This window comes from Lissotriton vulgaris, chromosome 1_1 (assembly GCF_964263255.1).
Source record: "Lissotriton vulgaris chromosome 1_1, aLisVul1.2, whole genome shotgun sequence".
NCBI lineage: Eukaryota > Metazoa > Chordata > Amphibia > Caudata > Salamandridae > Lissotriton > Lissotriton vulgaris.
The window spans coordinates 274,012,357-274,035,081 of record NC_141685.1 but is presented as its reverse complement, the minus strand read 5'-3'; the positions used below and the strand labels follow the sequence as shown (position 1 = coordinate 274,035,081).

The following is a 22,725-nucleotide window of genomic DNA, read 5'->3' as shown; positions in this document are numbered from 1 at the left end:
AAGGTATGCGTTGTAACGTCATACATCCCTCATGGTGTCACCCCCTCACGACTAGGGAGAGATGATGAGGGGCACTGTTGGAGGGTAGTAGTGAGAGAATCTGCGAAGGAAGTCCGTCATTGGGGGCACCAAAAAAAGATTGTGGCACCATGAGCACTAAAGCTGGCCCTGGAATCACCGCAACCCTTTCTGATCTGGAGGTGTGATTGTGACCTATGATACATGGTATTTTTTGACTCACCCGGTTTGGCCATTTCATCATGGCTGCTGCACTTCTCTGACGAAAATATGCAGTTGTATTGTTTTTATCAATACACATAACAACCATCTCGTTATGGTTTCCTTAACATCGTAAGCACTTAGGAGGAGCTCGTTTTCAATAAACAACAATTTAGGTTTATATGCGTTTACTTCTCTTGTTAATTACCATTACAAAATTGCCACGTTAATGGCTCAACTTTTGCCCTGGCCCTCGCAACATAGACGAGGAACTTTGTATAGAGCTTTTGCCGAATTACAGCAGGGGTTATATAGGGGGCGTTACTAAGGCCCGTTCAGACAACCGGAAACCCGTGGAGGGCCAAACTATTTTTGTTGCCGGTCAGTGAACGTTTAGCATATGGCCGCGTTTCTTTTAGCTTCGGTTATGTTCTAAAGCGTCATGCTGCACTACAATGATTTTTATGGTTGTTTCATCCGTTGTTTCCGAGTGCGCGTTGCTGGACACGTGTCTTCGCGTTTATGCCCTTTAAGAGCGCTTGGTGGGTGGCCGCGTTTCAATGAGTGATCTCTATTCTCTAAAGCGGCTTGTTGCATTTAAACCTTCATGGTTGTTCCGTCATCTCACCACGAGGTGCACTTTTCCCCATGCGCGTCTTCGCATACATGCCCAGCATGAGTTCACATGTGCACATATGTGGTGTCATATTGCAGAGTCTCACGGTGTCACCCCATGAGGATGGCGTCACTCAGTTCGGTCCGCATCCCCCGCACCCCTCTAGTGACGAAAGATAATAAAAGAAAACAGAGTAGTTCTTGGAGGTGGAGAGTTTTTAAGAAGAGAATTGGGGATGCTCTTTGGGCGGGTCTGACAGCAAGAGCAAGGTCTGTGAACATTTTTCCATGAGGTATCAGCAACCGAAGGGTGGATTTGGGAGGCTTTTCGGAGAAAAAAAAACCAACACTTTTTTATTCAGTTAAATCGTAAATAATGAGGGACAGAGGATTGAAAGTGGATTGGGAAGAAATGCAGCTACGAGGGCATTATTTTAATCATTTCTCCCCTGAGGCGGAAGCCGGGGGTTCTACAAGCCTATCTCTAATTTCTGGTAAATAATTTTAAAAACTGTACATATTTTACTCGTGTCATTTTTAATTTACCACTTGAAGGATTACTCGATTGCAAGAATTGCGTTGCACCGAGGCTCGCTCCACACGCCCCCATTCATCCCGGCGCAGCCGATTAGGGGCTGACGACGCGGGGTAAAGGCGCCATCTTGCAGGGAGAAAGGGTTGGCGGTCCAGTTGCAGGACGCCTCCCGCCCTCCCTGATATTTAAGGAGTGGTGCTTACTGAACTCTGCACTTTGCTCATTTCTCCCCTGAGGCGGAAGCCGGGGGTTCTACAAGCCCATCTCTAATTTCTGGTAAATAATTTAAAAAACTGTACACATTTTACTCGTGTCATTTTTAATTTACCACTTGAAGGATTACTCGATTGCAAGAATTGCGTTGCACCGAGGCTCGCTCCACACGCCCCCATTCATCCCGGCGCAGCCGATTAGGGGCTGACGACGCGGGGTAAAGGCGCCATCTTGCAGGGAGAAAGGGTTGGCGGTCCAGTTGCAGGACGCCTCCCGCCCTCCCTGATATTTAAGGAGTGGTGCTTACTGAACTCTGCACTTTGCTCATTTCTCCCCTGAGGCGGAAGCCGGGGGTTCTACAAGCCCATCTCTAATTTCTGGTAAATAATTTAAAAAACTGTACACATTTTACTAGTGTCATTTTTAATTTACCACTTGAAAGATTACTCGATTGCAAGAATTGCATTGCACCGAGGCTCGCTCCACACGCCCCCATTCATCCCGGCGCAGCCGATTAGGGGCTGACGACGCGGGGTAAAGGCGCCATCTTGCAGGGAGAAAAGGTTGGTGGTCCAGTTGCAGGATGCCTCCCACCCTCCCTGATATTTAAGGAGTGGTGCTTACTGAACTCTGCACTTTGCTCCTTTCTCCCCTGAGGCGGAAGCCGGGGGTTCTACAAGCCTATCTCTAATTTCTGGTAAATAATTTAAAAAACTGTACATATTTTACTTGTCATTTTTAATTTACCACTTGAAAGGATTACTCGATTGCAAGAATTGCGTTGCACCGAGGCTCGCTCCACACGCCCCCATTCATCCCGGCGCAGCCAATTAGGGGCTGACGACGCGGAATAAAGGCGCCATCTTGCAGGGAGAAAGGGTTGGCGGTCCAGTTGCAGGACGCCTCCCACCCTCCTCCTCACAGTACAAATAGATGATGGCCTTCCGTCCGCGCAGCGGGCGCGCCGGCGCGCCAAAGGCAAGCTCGTCTGCGCCGGAACCGGGCCTAGGGCCACAACCCCTGGATCCCTCATTATAACCCACCTCATTCATCCCTAATGCTGACCGATTTACGACCGCCGCCTACAGATAGATGTACCAAATATAAATTGGAGTCTGTTACAGATATTACCTCTCTCGAATGTAAGCATTGCCAGGCAACCATACCCTTAATAAATCTAGCGGAAGGCAATAATCAGAGACATTCTAAACAAAAAACCATAATAGCACTCACTAATGTCCGCTCACTGGCAAAGCACAGGCAAGAAATAGCTGACATACTCCGACACAGGAATATTGATATAATGTTTCTGACTGAAACCTGGATGGACAAGTCGTCAGATCCAGATCTCGTGATAGCCGTCCCAAACGGATACAGAGCCCATAGACATGATAGACAGGGCAAAAGAGGAGGTGGGATAGCCATAATCGCCCGAGATACATATAATATCCGGACTTTACCAATACCCACAGCAACTTGTGAAGCGCTACAGTTTGATATTTATCTATCCTCCACATACAATTTTAAGGGTATGTTACTGTATAGACGGCCAGGAGCACGTTCTGGATTTCTCACGGAAGTCGGCACTATTTTGGAATCACTGGCAATTGAGAGGTCCATAACAGTGCTGGGAGACTTTAATTTCCATCTAGACAGAAGCGATGATAAAGACACTCTATCTCTTCTGTCTGAGATGGAGGTCTTGGGGCTCTCACAACTGGTGAATCAACCCACACATGATGCAGGGCATACACTGGATGGTATTTTCACTAGTCTGGAAGATCTCCAAATTACTGGTGTTCTCCCACTGACCTGGACTGATCATCACATGGTCTTAGGTACCATTACAACTAATGAGGCACCCATTTCAAGAACACCCCACCTCAGACGTGAACCATTCAAGGTCTGGAAAGACATTAACATTCCTAACCTTAAGATTTCACTGGACAGCACTAAACCAACCCTGTCCAATGATCCAGATATGGCAATTAAGCAATACCAAGATTGGCTGGGCCAAGCCATTACTAAACTAGTACCGATGAAACTCATATCTAGGAACAGGAATTCCCCTTCAGCACCTTGGTTTTCTGAGGAATTAAGAAAACATAAACAACTCTGTAGAAACAGAGAAAGGCACTGGAGAAAAAACTATGATGAGGAAAGTAAAAAAATCTACAAGGAGTTGCTAGCCCAGTACAAATATAGGATTGCGGAGGCAAAAAAAAAGTATTTCTGCAAACAAATAGAGAGTGCAAAAAACTCCAATAAAAGGCTTTATGATATAACTAAGCAGTTGGCAGGAAATGCTCCTGACCTTAATCCCCGACCTCACAAATCTTTTGTGACTCATTAGCATTATTCTTCTTCACAAAAGTGAATGATATTTATTCAGCATTCACCTCCACTGCTACTTACAGCACCAAAGATATACATACGGCCCCCCTTAGTAACACACTCACAGTTTGTGGAAATTTCAGAGACCCAAGTTAGAGATATCATAAGCTCTATTAAATCGGGGTCAGCATTGGATCCATGTCCCTTGAAAACCTTGATCCCAATCATGGATTCTTTGATTCCAGCTATTACACAAATCTGTAACCTCATGTTCAGTACTGGAATCTATCCTAGCCCGTTAAAAAAAACCCTCCTGAAGCCCCTTTTGAAAAAACCTGGCCTAGATAAAACAGAGCTAAAAAATTACAGACCTATCGCCAACCTTCCTTTTCTGGCCAAGGTGGTGGAAAAGGCTATGAACATCCAACTAGCAGCTTTTATCGAGGAACACCACCTTCTTGATGAAACTCAATTTGGGTTTCGCAAGTTTCATGGAACAGAAACTGCTCTGATCAAGGCTGCGGACGACATTAGAGTCATCCGAGACCAAGGAGGCTCAGCACTGCTGGTGCTACTGGATCTCTCGGCAGCTTTCGACACGGTCGACCATCAGATTTTGGTCGACCGTGTCGAGAAAATGGGTGTGCAGGGCTTAGCCAAGGATCTATTGGCGTCATTTCTGAATGAAAGATCACAGGCAGTGACGCTAGGACCATTTGAATCAGCTGATTTGTCTTTGCCGTGTGGGGTACCTCAAGGTTCATCCCTTAGTCCGACACTATTTAATATCTATGTGTCGGACCTAGCTAATACCATCAAAGCCCATGGGATGAACCTTACCTCATACGCAGATGACACTCAGCTGATTCTAACTATCAAAAATGATGGAGAAACAGTGGCAGAGGGTTTCAAAATAGGTATGTTGGCAATCGGACAATGGATGTCGGCAAACTGTTTAAAACTTAATTCCGAAAAAACAGAGGTGGTAATTTTTGGACATCTTCTTCCCAGTTGGTCCCCAGTTTGGTGGCCAACATCTTTCGGAACTTTGCAGACACCAACCCCCAAGGTGAGGAACTTGGGTGTTATCTTTGATAACGACCTTAATTTTATGGCTCACGCCAACCAGACAGCCACTACTGCTTTTTATAAATTACGACTGGTAAAAAAAATCTTCCCTTTCTCCCAAAGAGCGCAGGCAAGACCCTGGTAAGCGCTCTAGTTCTGTCTGCGTTAGATTACTGAAATGGCTTGTTAGCCAATGCCCAAATCAGGGTCGTTAAGAAAATGCAGACAGTACAGAATGCGGCTGCCAGACTTCTTTCGGGAATTCCCAGATACAAACCTATGGCCAACACCATTAGAAGTTATAACTGGCTCCCCTGGTAAGCGCTCTAGTTCTGTCTGCGTTAGATTACTGAAATGGCTTGTTAGCCAATGCCCAAATCAGGGTCGTTAAGAAAATGCAGACAGTACAGAATGCGGCTGCCAGACTTCTTTCGGGAATTCCCAGATACAAACCTATAGCCAACACCATTAGAAGTTATAACTGGCTCCCCATTAGGAATAGAGTTAAATTTAAGACCTTACGCATAGTTTATAAATCACTGCAACAACAAGCGCCCCAATTTTTGAGAGACCAGCTTATCCCATACAACCCTTCTCGACCTCTCCGCTCGGCCAATCTTAACGACTTGGTGGTACCTCGCACTAAATTGGTCACTTGGGGAGATCGTCGTTTTCTGGTCGTGGATCCAAAACTGTGGAACACACTCCCCCAATCCATCAGGACAAGCCCAAATCTTATGTCATTTAGAAAGCAACTGAAAACCTGGCTGTTTAACCACTAAAGGCATGAAGCCCAGCAAAGGAGAAGTCTGCAATAGTAATAGCGCTGAGACGCCTGCGGGCAATTGTTCGCGCTTTATCAAATATCAAAAATAAATAAATAAATAAAAAAAATTAAATATGAGCATCTGAATTTCAGACCCTTGCTGCTCTGCAAAGTGGCTTTTCCCCTTCTTGACAACTTTGAATAAGTAATTTATTGGCTCCTATTACATGATTCTGACTCTTTTGTCAGTTTTGCATCACTCTACTGGACCATGCCAGGACAGATTTGTCCTTCAACAAGACTACAGTTTAGATACGAGGTAAAGAGGATTTAAGTACATTTGTTATCATGCTTTGCATAACAGTCAAGGCCCGACATTGTTCAATGGTATGGCTAGTATTTGACTCATAACGTTACCTTTTGTACCAGCTAACAAGCACATGATAAAAATACAGAACAAGGTGGTGATGGAGTCAATGTTATATCATTTCGATCTACATGTTGGTAAAATAATGGAAGGGATTATTGAATATATCGATTTTTAGAACTCGTATTTTGGGGCGGTGCCTTTCTGCACTCTAGTCTGCGACAGGAGAGTAGAAGTTTGAGGACATTCAGAGACAGGTCTTTTCACAAAGTTCCTTCCAGAGTTGTCGCTCTTTCATTGGGAGTTCAATCGAGGTGGTCAGAGCATCATTAAATGGATGTGGTACAGAGTGGCAGGTTATCCCCTCATGCAAGAGTTCAGGGTACCTCCTTCCACTATTACTTGTGCTTGAGATGAGTCTACTAAGGGGACCGCCAGGTGTTCATCGAAGGGGTAGATATTGATGCAGCTGGTGTGGTGCCCCTTTATCTTATTTGGGACCCCACTGGTACACCAGAATCTTCGCCACACCCCAGCCTGAGACAGCTTGGCAAGCAAGGATGTTGTCTGGGCAGGTTTGATTGGCCACCAGTCTCTTCAGGTTCTTTTGTTCCTCACTTCCATCTTACTCTTACCCAACAGGCACTACATTTTCTGCTGGCTTCTATCTAAAGTCTGCAATTTTGCTTCCTATTTTTGACTTTGTGCACAAAGCAAGAGTGGGCGTGCAAGAAACTGGCTATGTAGAAGGTGCTTGTCAGCACATATTGTTTGGCTTTTGTTATTGTCCATTTGTTTAGCTTGTAAGAGGAAACGTGGCTTTTAATGGTTTAGGAGGATGTGGTGGTGGTGGTGGTGGTGGTACTGGGATATCTGTTTGAGCTGCATTTTGCCAAACAGTTTTTTTTTATCTATAGACTACCAGACAATAGCCTTCTAGCCCAGCAGCCAGGTCATGGGGGGCAGATCGAGGTATAGGACTTACCTGGGTCGAGTCTTGGGCTGTGCATGTGGTAATAAAATGCTGGGTTACATTTAGAGCACTATATTATATTTAAAAGATAGGTGAAGAGGGTATGGGTGGGGGCAGTATGAACTCCTCCTGAAAGAACATTATTTACACCTAGTCGCATCAAAATGGCAGCTGCAGTTTCCCAAAGGCAGCACTTTACCGAAGGTGTCAAATAAAACATGATGAGAAGGGCTTGACAGCTACTCGAACACAGATGCCTCAATGCCGCGTTCCCCATTTATCTCATCTTACGTGCGGATCAGGCGTCTCACACTTGTACTACTAGTGCCTTACTCAAGTCTGATTTTTTTAGTGCTGCTGTCTTCCAATGCCAACTACAACATGTCCAGATCATCTCTTGGTACAGTGCCCCCTAGTGCCTACCTCCTACTGTAACAAGCCACAGGCTGGCACCGGAGATTCTTGCCCGCCAAAGCTGATGAATTCGGAGGCTGAGAAAACACAGAAGCGAAGGAGCAGCTCAAAAATGCTGTGTTGTCTACTCCTGGAAGTCAGGAGCTAATCTATAAAAGATCATTAGCGAGATTTGCCACAAGTCCAGCATCCCCAGAGTGTCTCGGGTTTCTGGCACAGGAAACCTAGCTGGATAGCAAACACCATGACTGTTAATAATGCACATATAGTGCAGGAAAAGATGTTTAGACACGATGTAGCTCGTCTACCCTCTTGAGCACTCACTAGTCAACTGTCCACCCAGTGGTATGGCAGAAGCTCTGTCATGTCCCTGGCTTGAAAGATTCCTCGCTTGGAAGCCTCTTTTAGCAACAAAACTGCATCAATGTCTCTCTCATACAGAAACATATTTAAACCAAATCTTCCTGAAATTATGATAAGTATCAGACCTATAAGCGCATAATGTTTTCCTGTGTTTAACAAGATTTGTCATTATTTAGAAGGATGTCTCCCTAAATTGCACACAAAAACAGCGTTTCTCCTGTGTTTTTAAAAATTTAGTGTTTTTTTTTTAATCACGCAGTGTGTATAGCACCTAAAAAACCACAATGGCTAAGTGAGAAAAAAATACTAAATGTATTAATTACCTTGCTGAACATAAAATGCAAGCAGATTCATCCTAGAACATTCTTCCATGCTGCTGCCTTCTAAAATAATACCACACTGTCTTCACCTCTAAAGTAAGAGATAACAATACAATTCTCTCCCTCACTGCATTTTCTTTGGGTGGCACTTTAGATTGTGGAGGTATGGGGCAATCTGCATTTATCAGTGTTCATCTGTTTACACGGATACTGGCAAATCCCCTTTTGGCGGGGTTTTGCCTGTATTTAAAGGTTTAAAACAAAAACAGGAAAGCCGAAGTTCAGTTCAGGGGTTATGATGTTCCCTGTAGAATAAGATCTTACTTCTAGTCCCTGCTTTCACATTAATTCATATTGAGTGATTCTGGAAAAACTAATACCTACTTAAGCCACTGCTCATTTACTTGCCGTCATTGTAAGCACTCCCATACGGAAGTAAGAACGTTAATATTTTTGGTCTTCAACTGTAGGAGTTCGAAGGTGTTGTAGTTTCAATATCAATCTTGCTCATTAGCATTTTTGCAATTCTGGGCAAGGGACTCGGTTATTGGTTTAACGGGGCTTTTTAGATTAACCTGTTGGAGGTGCGGATTAGTGTTTAACTGTAACTCTGAGTGGGAGCATTGTTTCTTTGGCTGGTGCTCTGTTATCACGAACCTACCAATTTTTCCTATTGTTTGCATCTCACACTAGAGCGGCCATTTTGGTTCTGCGCGCTCTAGAGTTTCGCTTCTCTCCTGAAGCCATGTGCAGGCCGTGCTACATTAGGACAGCTGATCGTAGGCGAGCCAAATGCAATCTCCTCTGGGTCCAGTTCGGGCCCAGGGCCCAGAATGCTGTCCAATTTGCTTTAGAGGACTGCCGACATTTCACATGAATTCCTCTGATCTGTAAGGTTCTCCCCACCAAGTACTGTTTGTCCTGTGGTCCCTCAAAACCTCAACTCTGCTGTACAATGCTCCCAGCACTTCGTGGTAGCTAAAGGTGTGAGTAAAACAGAGTCAGCCACTGAGGTAGGGCAACAACTAGCAAAGACCGGGGCGGTCTCCTCCTGTGACACTTTGAAACAAACTGAGACCAAGTCTTTCCACAATATTAAATTCGCTTTAATTAGTGCAAGTTTAATGGTATTAAATGCAGCTGATGTTTGCATGCAGTTAAAAGATAACAAGATGAATTGTCTGTTTATAACAGAAACCTGGATCAGGGAGGACTCTAGCCTTGATGTACCGGCTGTTTATGTTATGCACAATGTGAACCAGCCTGATAAGGTAAGAGAGGGGCAGCCTTTATCTGCAAAGAGAAATGTGTGTGCTTCCCTTGGCTTGTACATGTGCAATACGCAGAATAATTTGTTATGCCATTAAGAATAAAGCATACATGCTCAGTGAATTTCTTACTAATTTACACACCACTGAGTCCGATAATGGAATTTATTAGTTCATTTCAAGAGGTAGTATCGACCACAGTTTTGGAAACTGTAGTAGTATTGGGGGATTTAAACATACATTTTGATAATATTTTGGACAATACCACCTCTCAGATAGCCAGTATCTGCTAGGCATTGGAGCTGCAGCCGCTTGTCCAACAGCCAACACGCCAGGCAGGGCATATATTGGATCACATGTATGCCAGAGCAGGATTGATCACTGTGGATGCTGTTGAGGAGGTGTCATGGTCTGAACATGAGGCGATGTATTTTTCCACCTGCATATGTCCCTGAGCAAAATTGGACAACACAAGACTAAGGGATTGTTTAGAAAGCTCCAAACCAGATATTCAGTCAAATACTAATGTTGACAATGCTATTAACAAATTCAAAACCTAGAATGTAGCAACCCTAGGTTATCTGCTGCCTCTTAAACCCAATATTTCACAGCTTAAATCAATGTCCACTCCCAGATATTCTGAAGAATCGAATCCAGAAAAAAGGAAGTGTAAAAGGCTAGAGAGGGTCTGGAGACAAGATTATTCTGAGGCAGGGGAAAAAAAAGCTTAAAAATCAGAACTAAGAATATATATTGTGAAAGCCTCTAGGTGTAATTATTATCATATTAGAACTTTTTGCGCAAACAATCCTGCCAGAGACCTTTTTGCGGTCTATAACTCTCAGATAAAAAGTATGCAGCACTTACCCAAGGGTACCCCAAAGCCAATGCTTTGCTCAAAACTGGCAGATTCCTTTCAGAAACAATTTCAATTTTTTTTTATCATCAGTCACACTGATAGTGGAATCCGAAGATATAATGATGAGCACCTTTATCCAATCTAACTACTGGTCAGATTTCTCTCTGGTCACAGTGGAGGAGTCAATATCTAAAATTTCAATAATTAAGGCGGGCTCTCCTCTCGACCCATGTCTTATTAGGATTTTTAAAGAGTTAGCCGCCTCCTTCTTCTCTCCTTTGATAACTATTCTGTGCAATAACTCCTTAGAGTGGTACCTGCTTTTTGCAAATCAGCACTAGTTACTCTGCTCTTTAAAAAGGAAACTCTAGACCGGAGCATTTCTTCTAGCTATCAACCGGTCTCTCCTTCCGTTTTTTGCGAAAACCATTGAAAGTTGGGTAAATACACAGCAGCTTATTACAGTGTGTTAACTGGTGTGTTTAATCAGCACCTATCTGGATCCAGATCCTGCTTTAGCATTTAAATTGTACTCAAGGAAGCTACCAATGACAATCGTACCATCGAGGATGGACGAAGGTCAATAGCATCATCCCCCTTGATTTGTCAGCCGCCTTCAGTAAAATAGAATGGAACCGTATTGAATAGAGAGAAGCCACTAAGATGATTGATTGATTTTATATCCTATATAGCGCGTACTGTCACCCTACGGGTATCCTGGCGCTTCAGACTAAAAACTAACTATGACCAGAGTAGAGGCAGGGCGCAGCAAAGAAGAGGAGAGGAGCAGGAACTAAGTCATGGGATAAAGCCAGGTTTTTAAGTTCCTACGAAACTCTAACAGAGAGTTGACTAGTCTGAGGCTCTGAGGGAGCTCATTCCATAGACGAGCGCCAACACTGCTGAATGCCCTTCCTCCTAGCCTGGCCCGTTTAAACCGGGGGATCGTTAGCAGGCCAGCGCTAGAAGAGCGAAGCTGCCTAGTGGGTTGATACCACATGAATCTTTCCTGTAGGGGGACAGGACCTAGCTCGTGCACAGCTCGAAAAACCATACACAGAGCTTTAAAATTGACCCTTTCCCTAATGGGTAGCCAGTGTAGCTCTCTCAGAGCCATGGTAGAAGAAGAGCTCCGTGGCCTACCGAGGGCCAGTTTGGCTGCTGCAGACTGGATTCTTTACAGTCCCTGGAAGATATACGCAGGGGCCCCAGATACAGGGAGTTGCAATAATCCAGCCTGCTTCCCACAATGCTACTTACCACCAGAGGGCCTGCCTCTTTAGGTAATAGAGGGAGTATTTTCCGTAGCATGCGGATAAGGGCAAAGCATACGCTAGCGGTCTTAGTTGCCTGCGATTCCATCTGGAAGTAGTCATCAAACAACACCCTCAGATTACGAACTTTTCTGACCGGGATTAGTGGTTCCTCCTCTGGTAATAGTCTGAAGTCAAAAGGCAGTTGTCTAGATATCCTGCCTGCTGAGCAGTACATTACCTCAGTCTTTCCGCTATTGAATTGGTTAGAATCCTTCCTAGAAAACAGAATTCGGGCAGTCCAGGTGACAACTTTTCACTCAGATTTTGAAAACATTAAACATGGTGTTCCTCAAGGGTCTGCTCTAAGTCCCACTCTTAAACAAAAATAAAAGAAATAATATATATATTTTTTATACTAGCTATACCCGGCCACGCGTTACTGTGGCTCAGTCTGGTTAAATGGAAGAAAACGTTTCTAATATGTTTAATTTCACAATGTTTGTGGGTATACAATATGTTTTTGTGACTATTGCCAGTATGCGTCCCTTGTAGTTGTTGCGCAGCAAGCAAATCGATAGGGTCTGTTCGGCCTTTTGACTAAAAATACAGGCTTATTGTACATGTGCGTATTCGAATCCAACGTTGTGTATATACATATATAAACACGCGCTAATTTTGCAAAGTGAAACAACTCCTCCCCCCTCCCTCCACCCACCCACTTCACGGTCTGCCATCCTGACACCAACTGTCCATCCTAATATATGTATACTATTGTCTCTATGCGTCCTTTCTTAATGTTGCAAAGTGAACCAACTCCTCCCCCCTCCCTCCACCCACTTCCCGGCCTGCCATCCTGACACCAACTGTCCATCCAAATATATGTAGACTATTGTCTCGATGCGTCCATTGTAGTTGTTGAGCAGCAACCCTATCGTTAGGGTCTGTTCGGCCCTTCGACTAAAAACGTGCCCGTATATTGTACACACGCGTATTTGAATCCAACGTAGTGTATATATAAACACGCGCTTAATCGAATCTAACGTTATGTCATAATTTCAAAGCAATTGGTGAAGAACTTTCGGAGATTTACGATTTTTAAGAAAACGAACATTGACATTTTTATGTGAATGTTCAGGCTTTCAATTAAAAACGCGCATATTCAAATCCAACATTGTGACAAAATGTTATCCTAATATATGTAGACTATTGTCTCTATGCGTCCATTGTAGTTGTTGCGCAGCAACCTAATCAACAGGGTCTGTTCGGCCTTTCAATTAAAAACACGCGCGTATTGTACACGCGCGTATTCAAATCCAACGTGGTGTCAAAATTTCAAAGCAATCGGTGAAGCACTATCGGAGATTTCAGATTTTGAACAAACGAACATTTACATTTTTATTTATATAGATTGCTCCCTTGGTATATTGGACTGCCCATTTTTCCTTTCAAGTGTATGGTTATGTGGGTGACACCCAATTAATGATCCCTATGGAGGACATCTCAACACCAGAGAATTTCAAAGGATGTTAGATCAAGGTAGCTAGCTGGATGAAAGCCAACTCTTACCGACTAAATTTAGATAAAACGGAGGTTCTGATATTTGGTAATCCCTCGATCTAGTCCTATATATGGTGGCCCCAATTGTTGGGAGAATGTCTGGAACCAGCATCCACTACCCGTAATATAGTTGTGTTATTTGATAGCAAACTCTCATCTGAGTATTGGATTAATAAATTAAGGTCTACATATTTCATGCTAATGAAACAATTAAAGAAAGTCCTGCTTTTTTTCCCATCAACATTCTCAACAGCTGTTGGCGTAAGCCCTGTTTTTAAGCAGACTGGACTATTGCAATTCTCTCTATGTTGGGCTTTCGCATTACCTCATAAAAGAGGTTACAAACTATACACAATGTGGCAACTAGGTTGATTTTTGGGAGGAGTACGTTTGACAGTGTCTCATCTTTATTTGGCCAGTTGCAATGGCTCCCTGTTCAAGGCCCTTTGTATGGTACATTTTTTAATTCCTCTTACATGGTCCATAAATACCCCCTCTATCTCACAAGCTCATGATAAACATTGGGGTAGGAAATGGAGCTCTCTTCCGCTTCCTAAGTGGGAACAGGCTCTCTCTGAACAGCCACCCCTAAAGACTAGGAATCCCGACACGGCAGCTCTCAATTTTGATAATTGGTTTTCCAGTACACTAGATCAAGTTCTCCCGAAGGGCTCTTTGCAAGTAATAAAAAGATCTAAAGTTGCACCTTGGTATTCTCCGGCCCTCAGAACGTTGAAACAAGTCTGCCGTAAAGCGGAGAGAGCCTGGAGGAAAGATCGTTCCCAACTGAAGGAATTAGAGCATAGAGTGGCAATAAGGCACTATAAGAGTGAAATAAAACTTGCTCAAGCTGAGTTCTATGAAACCAAAATTAACATGGCAGCTAACTCCCCTAGAGACATTTTTAAAATTGAGAAATCTTTAATTTCTCCTCCTTCTGAGCTCTTGCCATCGGAGGGTGCACAGGCCCGCTGTGATAACCTATCCACCTTCTTCTTCCAGAAGATTCAGGCCATTTATTCCCTACTTTCGACAGGTAGTGAACATACGGCTTCTTCCTCTACTCTGGACTCTGACCTGCCTGTGTCCTGTTCCTTGGTCACTTCTCCACTTCTGGATCCCAGTACATTAGATATATTGGTCCACAAAGTCACCTCGGGATCTCCAAATGATCCAGCCCCTCCGCAGACCTTAGCTAAAGTGATTGATACTATCCGCCCATTCATCCTGGATGCTCTTAACACCTCTATCACCTCCAACTCCGTTCCAGCCACATGGAAGTGTGCGATGGTTAGGGCCCTGTTGAAAAAGCCGAATTTGGATCAGAACAATCTGTCCAATTTCCGCCCTATCTCGCTGCTTCCGTGGATGAGCAAACTGTTAGAGAGACATATCAATAAAATCTTAGTGGATTATTTAGAGTCCAACAATCTTCTACAGGTCTCCCAGACGGGGTTTCGTCCCCAGCACGGTACTGAAACTGCCCTTCTGGCAGTGACAGAGGCAGCTAGAACTATAATTGACCAGGGAGGAAAAACAGCCATCATACTTCTTGATCTCAGTGCCGCGTTCGACACTTAACCATGCCACACTATTACATCGTTTGAAGGGCATGGGTGTGTCGGGCGCGGGCTTGACTTGGCTGACTTCCTTCCTGGAGGAGCGCTTTTTCCAGGTGTTTGAGGGCGAGGTGGTATCATCTAAGCATCCGCTTAGCTGTGGGGTCCCGCAGGGCTCCTCCCTGAGCCCCACCCTTTTTAATGTTTATATGCAGCCTCTGGAGAAGATAGTCCTCCCTTTTGGTGTGCGGATTGTCACCTACGCAGAAGATACCCAACTGGTGGTCTCTCTGGACCACGATGAGGGTTCGTCTAACATCTTGGGCCCTTATCTAGAGGCTGTTGCTAAGTGGATGCAATCCTCCCACCTCAAACTCAACGGGGAGAATACCGAGATCATGTTACTGGGTAACCCTTCCCTGACCTCCTTGGCGTCTATCTGGCCTTCATGTCTCGTGCCCCCCCTCCCCCTAAAACGCAGATAAAGAGTCTGGGAATCTAGCTTGACAGAGAGCTGGATTTCTCAGTCCAAGCCACCAAAACTGCCTCCACATGTGTGGGGCTAATGAAAATGCTCCGCAAAGTGCTCCCTCTGCTTCCTTTCCAGGCGAGAAGGGTCATGGTACAGGCCTTGATACTCTCTCGCCTGGACTATGGAAATGTTTTATATCTAGGAGCCCCGGCGGCAGTGACTAACAGGCTCCAAGTCACCCAAAACTGTGCCACCCGATTATTATTCAACATCCCTCGCTGGCAATCAGCAAGGAATGCTCTAAAAGAACTCCATTGGCTCCCAGTGGCTGCCAGAACGCAGTTTAAGACCATGTGCATTTTGCACAAATCTTTCCATCGAACAGGCCCGGCAGTTTTGTACCCCCTAGTGTTACCTTACTCACCATCCAGAGCCCTTCGCTCGGCTTCATTGCATTTGGCAACCACGTCAAAAATCAAGAAAGCCCGCTGGGGTGGTCGCTCTTTCACTCACACAGCGGCAAGGCTCTGGAATTCCCTGCCTCTAACCCTCAGACAAAATAACAACCAAATGTCATTCAGGAGAGATCTAAAAACCTACTTGTTCACAAAAGCGTATTAAGTTACCCGGTAGCCCGACACAGTAATCAGTCTAAAGCGCTGCGAGGCCTCCGGGTAGTTATGCGCTATACAAGTGCAATTTTTCATTTCATTTCATTTCACATAAAGCCCTTTACGATGGTCCTCATACATCTCGGACTGCTGGTCCTCATACATCTCGGACTGCTATGTTCGACCTTCACCTATTTAATCACAGTACCGAAATACTGGAGAACAAGACTGGGAACACAGGCTACTGTGTGGTTACAGCTCAGGCACAGAAAAGACTGCCGCTAAAGTTACGCCAAGAGCCAAATCTTTTTTAAATTGAGCAAGGCTGTAAATACCCATTTATTTACATTGGCTTTGCCTGGAGCCACTTGGTAGGAGAGTTGGTTTATAAAGTGTATTAGTTTGCCAGCTCCAGGATACCCTTTGGTAATTGCGCACTCTCTAAAACTCATAAATAAATTAATAAATGAAGTAGAGTATATTTAGTGTTGCTAGGCTGACATCAGTTGCAATAGGTACTGGATCGCAACAAACACACTCATCTAAACAATTAAGATTGGACAATTATTTTAAAATTTGTCTTTGTATGAAAAGTACAAATTGGTTCAAAATAATTAATTTGAATAATAACATCAATAACAGGACAATTGCATACATACATTGTCATAGAAAGAGTTAAACCTCGTCTTGTTGAATTCATTCTCATAATGCACGTCTGCTTTTCCAACATAGATGCTACTTAGATTACAGAGAAGTAATTCATGCTGGTCAGACCCGTTCCCCGCTGCGGCATGGATACACTATTGTCTCCTTACCATAGGCACGACTTCCAGGGCAGCCTCTTGCAGTTTGGCCTTAACTCGTGTGGCAATCTCGCGCATATACGGCAGGGAGAACTCAGTAAATTGGTTGGGTCCAAGACATCCAGCATGGGATTCGAACACCTGAAGGGCCTATTGGAGGAAATGGTAAAGAAGAAACAATATGACCAAAGCAACAATAAAAACAATTGGGATACAAGATTGTAATCTGGTCCTAATAGAGGTTTTATTTACTTTAGTTGTCATTGTAGCCCACAAGCCAGGATCATGCAACTGGGTGGCGTCGTCCACGAGTAGGGAAATTGTCAACACAACTCTCCCCACACTGGACCTCTACCCCCTCTCGCAATACCACCAATCGCCCCAGACGCACTACCAACACGATTTCAGACCATGACGTACACACCCTTCTCCACTCTTACATCCCGGCTCCCCAAAATCGACTAGTCACCAACCACATGTCCATCCCAACGATTATCTCTAACCCCCTCAGGCACCAAAAGGATAACAACAGAGGCGCCGTCCCCAACAACCTCACTAATGTACCCCTCATTATAGAACCGTCCTCCACCCTTTGCACCCCTAGCCTTAAATGCATACTTCTCAACTGCAGATCTGCCCAAAGACATTCCGCGGAGGTCGCTGACCTCATCATGTCTCTGGAACCGAATCTAGTCATTCTGACTGAAACATGGCTGTCTGATTCCTCTACACCTATCTTGGATATCCTAGTCCCCCCCAACTACTGTATCATTAGACTTGACAGGACCAAAAAGACAGGCGGTGGAATTGCCTGTATCTACAGAAGCAACCTCTCAGTCTCTAAAGCGTCCGCCCCCTCTCTTACTTCCTGTGAATACTTCTGCCTTGATGTCATCAGCGAAAGCAAACCGGTATGCTCACTACACATTATTTACCACCCACCTGGGGACAAGCTCTCCTTCGTCCAACAACTCATGGATACAATATCAGCCAACTCAGGACGGCAGAACACCCAAATTTTCCTTGGCGACTACAATCTCCACTGGAATGACAGCAGTGACACAGTGGTAAACAGCCTCAAAAGCTTCCTCAACGCACTTGATCTCAACCAAATATGCAATAGCCCGACCCATGAGAGGGGTTCTATCCTTGACCTTATCATCTCCAAAGAGGACGCTATTCAACTTGAGTCAATCCAACCTTGTGACTGGTCAGATCATCATATTGTCTCCTTCCTCATCAATGAAAAAATTAAATTTAACCCAATTCAACCCTCTAAGCCCAAAGTTTGGAAAAGAGACTTGAAGAAACTCAACCCAAACTCCTTACTGCCTAACAGCTGCAATCTCCTACTTCCCCTTCCGGCGCTACGGACGTTCAACTCCTGACTGACCACTATCTCAATGCTATGTCCACAATAATCAATGAGGCGGCACCCATGCAACTGAAAAGAGTTCCGTCCAAGATTTCCAACCCATGGTATGACGGGAGGGTATACAACCGTTACAACGCAACTTTTACAACGACCTACCATTACAACGCAACTTTTACAACGCAAACTATTACAACGCATTGCGCTGGGGGGCGCTCTAGGATAGGGAATAGGTTAATTTACTATCCAATAACCTTCCCTACTATCCACGGGGCCTGGAGTTGGAATAGTAAATTAAACTATTCACTATCCAGCGCCTAAAAGCATTATGAGTTGTAATGGTATGCGTTGTAAAAACCGCGTTGTAAAGGTAGGCGTTGTAAAAGTATGCGTTGTAACGTCATACATCCGACGGGAGCCTCAATGAGGATAGACGGGCCATGCGAATGGCAGAGCGCACTTGGAGGTCAGCCCCTTCTGCAGTGCACCTAGAAAGTCTAAAGAAACAGAGAAACGCCTACTTCAGGAAAATAAAACGCTCAAAAAGAGATTTCTTCAGCCTCCAGCTCGCCCAAGCAAAAATCCGCCCAAGAAAATTGTTTGAGTTAATCAGAACACAATCCAAAAAACAACCCCAGACACTCAGCACCATGGGCGTTACACCTTCCTGCGAAGACTTCTCTGCCTTCTTTATCCAAAAAACTGACAAGATAAGAAGCGATCTCCTCAATGACGCAATCCTTTACTCCAACCCCCGACACACAGCACTGCCTAAACCAAAGAACAATGCTACATGGTCATCCTTTGGCACCTACTCCGAAGAAGAAATTGGCAGATTGCTCAGCACCCTGAAAACATCCAATCACCTCACTGACCCCCTTCCTGCTAACGCTGTAAAAGACTTTACCCCTTTGCTCCTCCCACTCTGGACTAAGATTATCAATAGCTCTCTTCAACAAGGATCCATCCCCAACGCCCTCAAAGTCGGGCAAGTCACACCGCTACTAAAAAAACCAACAGCAGACCCCACTGATCTAAACAATTACCGCCCTATTACAAATATCCCCACCCTCGCTAAACTGTTGGAAAAATGCGTACAGCTACAACTGACTAAACACATAGATAAGTTTGATCTCCTCAACGCTCATCAGTCAGGCTTCCAAGCAGGGCACAGTACCGAAACTGCCATGACTCACATAGTGGACGACGCCCTCCAAATCCTAGACCAAAACGATACCTGCCTCCTCATCCTTCTGGATCTCTCCTCAGCATTCGATACAGTTAAACAGGAGAACTTACTCGAACTGTTAAACACAAGAATGGGCATATCTGGGACTGTTCTCAAGTGGTTCACCTCCTTTCTACACAACCGGTCACAAAGATTCAAAAGTAACAACCTGTTGTCCTCTCCGGTACCGGTATCGCTAGGCGTCCCTCAAGGATCCTCTCTCTCCCCAACACTGTTCAACCTAGTTATGGAACCTCTCACTACTTTGCTACAGACATCCAATGTTCACTTTCACATGTATGCCGACGACACCCGACTTTATCTCAAAATACAATCTCCCAAGGACATCATGCTTCTGAACACCACAATCAGAAACACCCAATCCTGGCTTGCCGAGAATCACCTCAAACTCAATGCGCTGAAGACTGAGTTCCTCCTGATCTCACCTCCCGCAAAAATCTCCACGGCTCAAACATGGCTTAAGCACTTAACGGCTCTAAATGTACAACCTATCGTCGTAGACTCAGCAAAATCTTTAGGCATAACACTTGACGCCAATCTCAACATGCAGCAGCACATCAGCAAGGCAACCAAAGGAGCGAACTACCAAATCAACACCTTGAGAAAACTTAAACCCTTCCTTCCTGCCAAAGACTTCCAAACTGCAGTACAATCTATAGTCATCCCGCACATAGAATACGGTAGCACCGCCCTCTGCGGGCTCCCCCTAACTACAACGGCACCCCTAAGAGCGTCCCTTAACGCTGCAGCGAGACTCATCACTGGCTCAAAAAAACACTCGCATATTTCCCCTGACTTTAAATACCTGAACTGGCTACCTTTTGAAGCCAGAATACATCTGAAAATCGCCTGCATGACACACAAGGCTGTACACATGAACTCGCCCGCCTACCTCACTCAAAAGCTGACAATTTCGGGTGGCTCTAGAACTACTAGAAGCACAAACAATCTTCTTCTGAAGCCTCGAAGATTTCGGAAGGAAAAAACCTATAAACGCTCCTTTTCAGGAATGGCACCCAGGATCTGGAACTCACTCCCACCTGAAACCAGGCTCATCTCCTCCAACAAACTTTTTAAGAAAGAAGTAAAAGCGATCCTCATGGCTAAATACACATGATCTACTATTCTGCATTTCTCATGAATCTGCTCTGTAAGACCTGCCTGACCCCCATGGCCTATTTGTATTACTTATATTATCGACTTACTTGATTGTATACGTTCCCTCTTTGTATATTGTTATATTGTTGACGCACCTGTTTGACCTTGTATATTGTTATATTGTTGACGCACCTGTTTGACCTTGCACACTGTACCTACACCACCTCGACGATCCCCACCTTTGTACTACTGATGCACCTGTGGGACTATACATCCTGCACTCACCCACCTCAACTATGCCCACCTTTATGCTATCTCCAAAAATTTTAAACACACTTAAGCAAGTATATGCTCCTTATTTTTATACTTTATATTATTGGCACAACTGTTTGACTATGCACCGTGTACCGACACTACCTCACCTATGACCTATCTCATGTTTTTGACCTACCCATGTAACTAAGCACCGTGTATCCAACTACCTCAATTATTACATTGTATTACTCTATCACCCCCGTGTCCTTGTAACACGGGGGTGATATCTGCAAAGATCTTGTTCGCGCTATATAAAACTTTCAAAATAAATAAATAAATAAATAATACCATAATCTCCATGACAGGCATGACTTTCCATGAGGAAACAATTCACAGGGGATGAGGCATCTTTGCAAGGTTAGGGTAGCGACTGCCACTCACACTTGCGTGAAGTGCAAAAATGTAAAAAACAGGTTGTTCAGTTTAATCTGTCTTTTTAGCATGTTGTCCGGTTCTGTAATTAGGAAAGAAACCTTAGCGGTGGGACACTTTGTCAGAAGTAATTAGGCGCTCTAGAAGGATTATGTTACTTACCCTGTAAGCATCTGTTCTTGGCAGGTAGAGCTATAGACTCACATGCTTTGCATACTCCTGCCATCTAGTGTTTGGTCCGGATATCTGCAATTTGTTTTTCTTCGAAGTAGTCTTTTCCAGTCACAAGGTAAAGAGACTCCTCCTTTCGGTGATAATGCGCATCAAATTAATTGCTAGATTGTTTTCCGCACAAGTGTGGCAATGTAGTAAATAAGTGTTGTATAAAGATGACCATGCGTATGTAAGGTGAATAATAAGGACTGCAACAACCAAAGGTGTCCAGGAAGGATGGATAGCGCATGTGAATCTACAGCTCTACATGCCATGAACAGATGCTTACAGGGTAAGTAATATAATCTGCTCGAGGCATGTGTGCTGTAGATACACATACTTTGCACAGACTGTACAGCAGTATTCTCCCAAAGCGGTGACTAACCAGTGGGTGATGCAGTTCTTTTAAAAGTGTTTTTAGCACTGCTTGTCCTACATTAGCCTGTTGACGTGGTAATACATCCACACAATAATGCTTGGTAAGTGTGTGTGGTGTAGACCATGTAGCTTTTTTACATATGTTTGCAATCGGAATGTTGCCTAAAAAAGCCATGGATGCTTCTATTTTGCGAGTTGAATGTGCTCTCGGAGGTAGAGTTAAAGTTCTTTTAGCTTTAACATAGCAAGTTTGAATACATTTAACAATCCATCTAGAAATACTGGATTTAGAGATGGGATTTCCTTTATGAGGTGGAGCAAAGGTTACAAAAAGTTCTTTTGTTTCGCGAAAATCCTATGTCCTAGCAATATAATATAATAGTACTCTTTTGACTTCAATTGTATGTAGAGCTCTTTCTGCTACTGAATCGGGTTCAGTTAACAACACAGGTAACACAACTGATTAATATGAAAAGTAGATATCACTTTTGGAAGGAATTTTCGGTTTGTACGAAGAACCACTCTTTCTTTATGAAGTTGAAAGAAGGGTTATTCCAAGGTTAATGCCTGTAGCTCACCAACACATTTTAGTATAGTGATAGCAATTAGATAGGCAACTTTCCATGAAAGAAATTGTAATGAACGATTGTGTAAAGGTTCAGAAGGTGGACCCATAAGCCTTGTGAGAACAATGTTAAGGTTCCAAACAGGTGCAGGTGGTACCGTGGGTGGTATTCTTTTTTAAGGCCTCCCATAAAGGCTTTAATTACTGGAACTTTGACTAGGTATAAATATTGTCTGTTTTGAAAATATGCAGATCCTGCTGCAAGGTGTCATCAAATATATAAGCAGACAAGGCTTGAATGTTGTAGATGCAAAATATAAATACAATCTTGTATAGATGCATCTAGTGGACCAATTGTATTATTATTACAACAGATCACAAACCATTTCCACTTTGCTGCAGAACATGTCCTGGTGGTAGGCTTTCTTGTGCTTCCGTAAGAATAGTCATACAATCTGGTGGTAGGTTTACGTATCCAAACTCTATGACTTCAGGAGCCAAATCGCTAGGTTGAGTCCCTTGGGGTTTGGATGTATGATTTCTCCATGGTTCTGTGTGAGAAAGTTTGAAGTTATATGAAGCTTCTGTTGT

At 44.1% G+C, this 22,725-nt stretch overlaps 1 protein-coding gene across 1 annotated transcript in view; it reads right to left on the bottom strand.

The window, feature by feature from the left end:
• Nucleotides 1-22,725, bottom strand: part of UROD (uroporphyrinogen decarboxylase) — a 121,899-nt gene that overhangs the window by 10,344 nt on the left and 88,830 nt on the right. The window contains exon 7 of the mRNA XM_086952300.1: nt 16,585-16,722. Within this exon, the coding sequence (XP_086808426.1) occupies nt 16,585-16,722 (138 nt within the window). The remainder of the gene's footprint in view (nt 1-16,584; nt 16,723-22,725) is intronic.